At 40.8% G+C, this 9,731-nt stretch overlaps 1 protein-coding gene across 1 annotated transcript; it reads right to left on the bottom strand.

Moving 5' to 3' along the window:
• Nucleotides 1-8,488: 8,488 nt before the first annotated feature.
• On the bottom strand, nucleotides 8,489-9,337 carry sln (sarcolipin). Its single transcript, XM_084558855.1, has one exon. It carries the CDS (start codon nucleotides 8,701-8,703, stop codon nucleotides 8,608-8,610), a length of 96 nt encoding a protein of 31 aa, XP_084414981.1. The 5' UTR covers nucleotides 8,704-9,337; the 3' UTR covers nucleotides 8,489-8,607.
• Nucleotides 9,338-9,731: the final 394 nt, after the last annotated feature.

Raw genomic sequence — 9,731 nt, forward strand, 5'->3', positions numbered from 1 at the left:
GACCCCAAGGTTGGAGTACTTTGTTGAGGTTGTGTCAGATTTGTGAATGATTACTCACCTTCAAGGGTCCACATGAGGAGCCAATCCCCTCTGGTGGGAGATGTCTCTCAGGTGTCTTTCAATGACAGCAACATTTGGAATGAAATTCCTATAATACGAACACACTCCCTGTTCTTTTGCACAGATCAGCAAATCATCAACATATTGGAGGAGAGCTGAGCCTTTTGTTTGGGGGCTTTTCGCAGGGGGCCTTGGCCTTCGTCCCCCAAAGCGCAGACCTTTGTGATAGGCTGCAAGTCAAAGCTACGTTGTAAATACTCTGGTTTTCAGTATAAACTGACAGAGTCAGGTGAACATATAACGTTTCCCATCAAAAAGGAAAGCAAACCAAATCGATCGAGTGTGGGTGGACTGGAACACTGAAAAATGCATTTGACAGATCAATGACAGAAAACCATTTAAAATAATGGTGTAAGGGTTTGGAACATTTGGAACTCGAGCTTGCACTGCCTCATTTACAGCCTGCAAATTTTGTACAAATCTCCATTCATCTATTTGTGTTTAGCCCAGAGTTTTTGGGGAACTGCTGAGGGGACTGGAGAAACAGAGAGAATCTGATCTGTCATTGAGGACTTGGTGAAATCAATAGTCCGAACACTGTCATCGTCTGGGTCAACAAAAACAACAGTCCCAAGGGCAGAGGAATGAATAGTCATAGACAGTCTGTGTATACCATGTGAGGGGAAGAATTGAGTCTGTGTTCCCCAAATAGTAGCCCAGTCAGTCAGAGCAGTCCAGTCGCGCATGAGATGACCAATATCCTCCCAGGTGACTTTGGAAACCAATGTGGGACCAGATAATATTTTTCCAGTTGTGGGATTAATGAAATATGGAACACAGACCAATCATTCTTGTAATTAAAATGAGTCACAGTGACAGAATCATTTAGATCATGGTAAAAATTAATTTTCATAATCCTTATCAGGGCCCTGTGAAATATGTGTGTCAAACTGAGAAAGTAAAACTGGTCATGCTATGCGTGGTGTTTTGTTTTTTCTGTTTCCACTTTTGCTTTGTTGACCGTTTCTTTCTGTGTTGTTGGCTTGCCCTTCCTGTGTGTTCCCGCCATTGTGATTGTTTTCCCCGCCCTGGTTGTTTCCACCTGTGTCTAATTTCCCCAGTGTGTATATATTGCCTGCATCTCCCTTAATCCTATGCCAGTTCGTCCTGTCATATTCAGTGGAACCAGCTCGGTCTCACCCTTGTTCTGACCAGGTCAAAGTTTTCCTTGACCTTTTGTTATTTTCCTTGTTTATTTAATATTTTGTTATTTTACCTTGGATTACGTTTTTCCTCAAGATTTTGTGTTACCTTAGTGATTGATTTTCTTATTGTGTTCATGAAGAGTGATTTTTATTTTTTTCCCCTCAGAAATAAAGACTGAGTGAACTTGAACGTCTTCTCTCAGTCGTGCATTTGGGTTCAAACCTTGTACAGTCAAGACAATGTGCAATGCAAATCCTCTGGCCACATCATGTCCACTGTTTGCAGCAGGTGTGGGAGAACTGTTTGAAGCATGATCTGAGCTATTGGTGATGGAAGCTTCCATTGATATGCATATAGGGTATCTTTAGAAAATGTGTACCATGGTGTGTAAGCATGCTTATGGGTTTTCTGTTGTATGTGCATGGAATTCCTTTTAAGCTGTTTGGTCAAGCACATGAACAATGTGTTGAAATAACACATACCCAAATGCAACAACATAGGTCCAAGAGATTTATGGAACAGAGATCTGACAACTAAAATAAATAGTTATTTTCTTAGGAAATGGTGACGTGACCATGCATGAAATTAGCTTTGAAGATGACTCTTTAATGGTGTGACCAGTCGCACCAACGGAATAGGTGTATCTACCACGAAAGTTTTACCTGTGACAAATCTGAGCTCTTAACAACAGATCACACTGTCCCTGAAACTACAAAAATGTCAAAGGTCTACCAGCAACCATGCAAGTAATGGTCAGCATTATCAAAAAAAGGTCAGATTTAAATATTTTGGATGTAGGCTCAGAATCCCTGACTTTTATTTCAAATGAGGATAGACAACAAAAGTGCATGTGTGTCAGTGTCTATAGGTGTCAATTTTTTCATTGTAGGAGTGTGTATGTGTGTGTGTGTGTGTGTGTGTGTGTGTGTGTGTGTGGGTGTGGGTGTGTGTGTGTGTGTTTCACTTCCCTTTTGGTGAGCAGGATGTTGTGTGTCAATGCAGTCAGAGTCACCATCTGTCATCTCATGGCCTGTGGTTCTCTCTGGTGGTCACTCAGCGGCATTGATGTGTCTGGAAGTCATCTGGGCCCGTATTCCTAAAGATTCTTAGTGCCAAGAGTTGCTCCTAGTGGCAAAATTCTAAGAAAATTCTTAGAATCATGATGTTTTCTAAGAATTTCCTCTCAAAGTTAAGAGTAGATCCTAGCAAAGATAAAAGGTATTCCTAAAGAATCTTAGCTCTTAAGAGTGCTCCTAAGGTGAGATCTGTTAAGAGCAGGGAGGAGGACTTTTAGGAGCCTTAGGAGTTTCTTAATCAGAGGAGAAAATGGCTGAAAGAAGAGACAGGAGAGATATTCTCCAAACACTGAATGACAATCAAGCTTGTTACAATCGCAATATCACCGGAAATGAAAGTCATCACAACACTGAGGTATTTAGCAACAGGAAAAAATGCAAAAATGCAACAATGCAGCAGTGATGACTTGGGGCCAAATCTACATCTCAAAACACTTTTATTCACACTGACCAGTGCAGTCAGAAGCAAACACAGTTCCTCTGTCCAGTTGGATTTCCTATTTCATTTCTTCTCCACTGCTGTTCGGTTTGTGGAAGATTTGAACACCAACCAACACTGCTTCTTCTAGGCTGGTTAGCAATCACAGAAATTGATGAAAGCTGAGCCACTTTACCCTCATTAATACCAAATGGATGAAGGGCAAAAATGACCAGCATGGTAAATGAATGGAAGCAAATAAATAGAACTATCAGCATGTGAATACTGTGCAAGTGGGCCTGAGTTTAATCGCACATTTTATAGGATACTTTTTAAAGTATAGCTTACTATTTATTTATTTTCATGTAAAGTATTATTTATAATTACACAGTCTTCATAGAGATTAGATTCTGTTATTAAATCTATTGATTTGACGTCCATTCTAGGCCAATTATCACCAAAAGTGTATTTTTATCTAGCTTTTAGGATCAACCAATCACACCTTCTGAAATAATGACTCGTACCTAGCAACAGGGTCAACCACACCTCCTCACTAAGATAATAGTTTCTGTCCATTCCTTGCTCAGAGTTCTCTAAGAATTTTCTGGAATCACTCCTAAGCTAAGACTCCTAGCTAGGAATTTTTAGGCTAAATTAGGAGCTCTCTGAGAGGATTCTCAGAATCTTTAGGAATACGGCCCCAGATTCCCCTAGAAGCCATGTGAAAGTACACTGATCAGGCATAACATTATGACCACAGGTGCTGTGATGAAGAGATAATCAGTGTTATTCACTTCACCTGTGAGGAAAATAATAGGCAGTAAGTAAACATTTTGTCCTCAAAGTTGATGCATTAGAAGCAGAACAAATCAGTTTGAGAAACTGTGATTTCTAGACGGCTGGGTCACAGCATCTCCAAAACTGCAGCTCTTGTGGGCTGTTCCCAGCCTGCAGTGGTCAATATTTGTCAAAAGTATTCCAAGAACGGAATAGTGGTGAACCAGAAACAGGATCCCGGGTGCGTGTGCATCACCTATCTGGAGAATACGTGATCCCTGTGGCCTCTTTCACCAGGATAATGCACCCTGTCATGAAGCAAAAATGGTTCAGGAATGGTTTGAGAAGCACAACAACGAGTTTGAGGTGTTGACTTGGCCTCCAACTCCCCCCAGATCTTAATCAAATCAAGCATCTGTAGCATGTGCTGGACAAGTAAGTCCAATCTATGGAGGCCCCACCTCTGGAAGAGAGACAGACCATCATAACACTTAAAAATGTAGGTCTTTCCTACAGGGAAATTGCAAAGAAAGTCAAGGTGTCGGTGAGTACAGTTTTCTTCACCATCAAAAGGCACTCAGAAACTGGGGGAAACTCTGACAGGAAGAGGTCTGGCAGACCCAAAGCCACAACTGAATCAGAGGACAAGTTTCTGAGAGTTAACAGCTTGTGTGATAGGCGGCTCACAGGACAACAGCTTCAAGCACAGCTTAATAGTGGTCGTAGTAAGCAAGTCTCAGTTTCAACTGTGAAGAGAAGACTTCGAACTGCAGGTTTGACAGGACGAGTTGCAGCAAGAAAGCCATTGCTGAGATGTCAGACTAAGACAAAGAGGCTCGCCTGGGCCATGAAACACCGCCATTGGACTACTGAAGACTGGAAGAAGGTATTATGGACTGATGAATCAAAATTTCAAATCTTCGGTTCATCACGCAGGATCTTTGTACGCCGTCGAGTAGGCGAGAAGATGGTTCCACAGTGTGTGACATCAACTGTCAAACATGGAGGAGGAAGTGTCATGGTCTGGGGCTGTTTTGCTGGATCCAGGGTCGGTGACTTGTACAGAGTGAGAGGCACCCTGAACCAAAACGGCTACCATAGCATTCTGCAGCGCCATGCAATACCCTCTGGTATGCACCTAGTTGGTCAGAGGTTCATCCTACAGCAAGATAATGACCCAAAACACAAGTCCAAGCTATGCCAGAACTACCTCAGGAAAAAAGAACAAGATGGTAAGCTTGAAAACATGGAGTGGCCAGCACAGTCTCCAGACTTAAACCCCATCGAGCTGGTTTGGGATGAACTGGACAGAAGATTGAAAGCCAAGCAACCTACAAGTGCTACACATTTATGGGAACTTCTGCAACAGACTTGGGAAGAACTTTCTGAAGAATATTTGATTTCTATTGTAGAAAGAATGCCACAAGTGTGTTCAGCTGTTATATCTGCCAAAGGTGGCTACTTTGATGAGTCAAAAGTTTAGAATACATTTTGGTCTATAAATTGATTCCATGATTTCTTTTTTAACTCAAATTGCTTATTTGTTCTATGCTTTCATTTCAGAGTGCAATGAGACACTAAACTGAATAATTTTCAGTAAAATACTGGAAAAAATGTGATGTTCTAAAACTTTTGACCGGTAGTGTGTGTGTATATATATATATATATATATGTGTGTGTGTGGGTGGTGGATATTATAATCTTTTGCTTTATAATATGTGTTTATAATATGTGTTTCTAAGCACACAGTTATTTTTATAAGCACCATATTTTATCCCTATTACCATTGTGTCTGCAGGTATCAGTCTTGTCCAGAGCATGCAGTGACTTCTTGATAGGTACCATGAATCTCTGTAACTGCCTATCCCTCTTGTCCCTTGCTGAGGTGTACGACTCAGCCTCTCTCCTTAACAGAGCCAATCAATTTGTAATTCAAAACTTATTTGACCTTTCTGAAGCCCCGGTCCTTTTTAGTAGTCACTAGCTATCAAAAGCGAATCCAAGGAAGAAGAAGCAGCGAAGCTGGGTCATGGGCAGCCAAAGGTTGTTGATGCATATGTGGAGCGAAGTCTATCGCATGGAGTCCGATCCAACAGATGAGTTACAGATCAGTGGAAGAAGGTGGCCTGGTCTGATGAATCACGTTTTCTTTGTGGATGCCCATGTGAATGTATTCCAGTCAGGCATAACATTAAAACCACTGACATGAGAAGTAAATAACATTGACCATCTTGTGACAATACAATGTTCTGCTGGGAAACTTAGATATGTATCACCCACCTGTCATTGTTTTAGTCACAGCTTAGATCATTTCCTCATAACATTCAAATTTACAATACTGGATTACACAGAAATTGGAAAGACAATTTCACAGTAGACGCTTATCTGATGATGCTGAAACTAAATATAAGGAATTATGCCTTTATTATTTACCTCAGTGCCATGTGCCAATGATTTGGCCGACAGCAACCAAAATTTAACTCCAACTCAAATAGATTATTTTGTTGATAGAACTGTAGCATTCCCTAGTATTAATCTTAATTCAGTTGCTTAGTCCAATCTATAGAGGCCTCACATCACAACTTGAAGGACTTACACAATATTAGGCAGGTGGTCATGGGTGGTCATGGGTGTATATTGCATTAGTTCTGCTTGACCAAATAGTTACTGACCCAAATACAAAAGTTTTTTGTTCATTTTTAGAGATGAACAGTTCCCAAACCTGTTAAATTGTAACTAAGTATGACTCAGCTCTCCTGACCTCTCTCAGCAAGATTAAGTAGCCGCAAAATGCCGCATATATGCCGCAAAATCATACACAGTGGTCATTTAACAGTAAATTTGGGGACCATGATGAACGGTGGATGGTGCTGTTAATGTGATGATTTGTTGGCACAAGGTAATAATAAATATGAGAATAATGAGATTATTAAACCAGGCCACGGAGCTCTAACAATCCCTCCACTCACATTTAAAAAATTCAGACCGACGAGCTATGAGTCCATTTCCATCACTGCTCTCAGGTCAATGTGTTGAAAGGCCTGTCTGAGATCAGACGCTCAACATGTATCTTTTAGTCAAGTTCTAAACATTCACTATCTTTTCTCCTATCTCATGAATCCAAGATGTTTGTCACAGGTGGTTGTCGGGGGAACTATTGCCAGGCAATCCATCGGCATGTGGCCAAACCCTTTCACAATACCACTGACGAGGTTTGGTGCTTCTGTCCTGTGGCCTTAACCTGCACGCCTGCTGAAGCCCAGAACAATGCAAATGTCTGTCACCTGGACCGAGATTGGGAGATGGACCAAGGGATCTATTCATTAGTCAGTCATTACTAATTACTTAATAAAGCTTTCTGTATCTGTATCTGTATCTGTATTAAATAAGAAATAGGAAACCATTATCTCTGTGCCGATTTTTATGAGCAGGGCCATTTTTGAAAATGTGTAAGATGCCTTCTCTATTCATCTACAACATACTGCACAACACTCCTCCGAATAAAATTCCCGTATCATTTTAACTTAATTTAATTAAATGTTGGTTAAAACTTACCTGTGTGGACTACAGCTCGAGGCAGCACAACCACAATGAGACTTCAAGTGAAAAGTGCCAATTTTGAAAGTTGGCTTTCCCGCATTTCTCAACAAAGAAATAAGAGTTGGCAGAATTGTTGTCCCTTGTATTGAACCCCAACTTGAGGATACAAGTATTAATAACTAACCAAATAGTTTTGGAGAAAACAACTGGCTTGCTTTGTTGTGCGAACTAACATTATTGCCTTAAATGTCAATAATTTATATTTTCAAGTTTGACCAACTTCAATTACTGTTTTAGCCCAAAAAATACAAGTTGTTTTTTTTTGCAGTGTACCAACAACATGGGATATAAAACAATCAACCTCACTTCTAATGGTCCTGGTTTCCTAACTCCTAATTAGCTAACTGAGATGCATAAGATTGTGGCTGATCCCTCTCACCCTGGACACAGACTATTTAAAATACTCCCCTCTGGCCTCTGCGATCCATCGAGTGCAGGACCACTCGCATGGCGAACAGTTTTTTCCCATCCGCAGTGCGTCTGCTGAACAATGCCAAGCCCCCCCACCCCCGCCCCCCACCCCAATATACAGTGTATATATTTTTTTGTATATTTGAGAGCCGAGTTCCATATTTACTATTTTATTTTATTTTATTTTATTTTATTTTGTTTTATTTTATTTTATTTGTTTATGCATAATTTCTTGTATGTACAAACATACTTGGCTATAAAGTATTTTCTGATTCTGATTCTTCTGATTTCTTGCTGAAGGACAGTTGATAATATGCAGTGCTATTTAAAACTGAGCTCAAACATTCCTGTCAGTCCTACCGTAAAAAAACAAACTTGCCTTTATCCTGCTTCTATACCGTTATGTATCCATGCATGTCCACTATCTCCTCTCATGACGTGCACAACAATTCCACGTTTGTGTGTTGAAATATTTAACTGTCCCTGATAGGAAAACACTCCACACAGCTTCTAAAACCTGAAGGAGAAAAATATGGGCTTCATGGTGTAACAAGCCTGTGTTACAAAACAGAACGAGTAAAAGACTGTTTAATGGCAAGTAGTGAACATAAACGTGCTGCTTCAATATTTGTATTGACGTCTTGTTTTGTGAGAGAATATTCTGTCGCAATCATTGCTTTGGAAAAACAGAGCAAACACAACAGCATGGTCCAGTGCAGTGTTTTCTAGCTGTCACATTTAAGGTTTCCACTGTGAACAATTAAATCATTCATTTATTTTTAGCCACCCTCAGAACTATACTAGGATTTCTCCCTTCGGCTTCTGTCAGGCATTCAAAGGAAGGTTCTAGAAAACATCTCGCCCCTGGCTTTAGCAATGACATTTGATCTCATATGGATACTGGAACTTTGAATCAGACCAGTGACCGTAGACTAAATAAATTCAAGGATGTGAACACTGGACAATTTCTAATCAGCAACAAAGTCTTACGGTCTTATAAAGCCTTGTGCTGGCCCCCCTCCATCATCTCTCTATCCCCTCATGTTGCTCCATGTTTTTTTAGTCCTGGTATGTTTTCACCAGCAACCACATCAGGAGCACGGTGATTAAGACGATCATGAAGTTGAGGAACAGCTCCTGAGTTGAGCGGTCCATGGCAGCGTCTCGGACAGACAAGACAGGCGAGGCAGGCGAGGAGCAGAGGGATCTGCTGCTGAGGAAAGGAGAAGGAGGAAGGTTGCAGATATTTGTGAAGAGATGTGACTCTCTTTTGGATGCAAGACCTAACAGAGAGCGATGTGGAGATGAAGAAAGAATAAAACAGTATTCTAGTTGCTAGAAGAATTATGTATGACCAAGTATTTTAAAGTCTGAGTATGTGTACTTTATATGTGGCAGTGGTCCATGTTGTTTTAATCTTTTGTAATAGATAAGAGGGATTAGTGACTTCTCATTTGTTGCTACATCTTGCAGTCACCATCACTCAAAGGGGACACAATGTCCTCTCTTTTTCGTTATCCACATAGGACACATCAGCCTCAAAGCATAAATATTAACACACTAATATGAGCACACGTTTGTTGATGCAAGAAGAGGTCACACTTTTAGACTTTCACACAATCTCTTTGAGCAGATCTGGGCTGGTTAGCCTTCATAATCCGGCATAAATTTCAAAATGAGTCAAGTTGATAACACAAAACTGGACACAGTTGTTACCTTCCTTCTTTAGACTGCGATCTCACTCTGGACTGGAAGTGAAGAAAGCAGATGTTCTTGTCTGCTCCCTGTCTTAACCTCCAATACAGTCTTCTTCCTCCTCTTCTTGCTGGAAGCTTTTCTTGTTGAGACTGTGTCCTTCTGCAGCATCTGTTGCTTGCTGTGTCCAGCTCTCTGCTGTTGCCTGCGCCTAATGTAGCTGTCCTCAGCGAACCGCCCACAGTTCACTTACACAGACTGATGTCAAACGACAACTTAACAACCTATCAACCAATAGGGTCAGTTGGGGAGTGTTTCCCATCCATAACCATAACAGATACTTAGTGGATCACAGCTGTTCACAACACTTGTATCATCTGATGGATAAAGGAAACTGTAACAGTGTCACTCAGTATCTGAGGAGGAATAACTCAGCAACCTCTCCAAAATGAAACATCTGAGATAACTTCCTGTCTCTTCTCAGATTA

The sequence above is a fragment of the Chelon labrosus genome, assembly GCF_963514085.1.
Source record: "Chelon labrosus genome assembly, chromosome: 13".
Classification (NCBI taxonomy): Eukaryota; Metazoa; Chordata; class Actinopteri; order Mugiliformes; family Mugilidae; genus Chelon; species Chelon labrosus.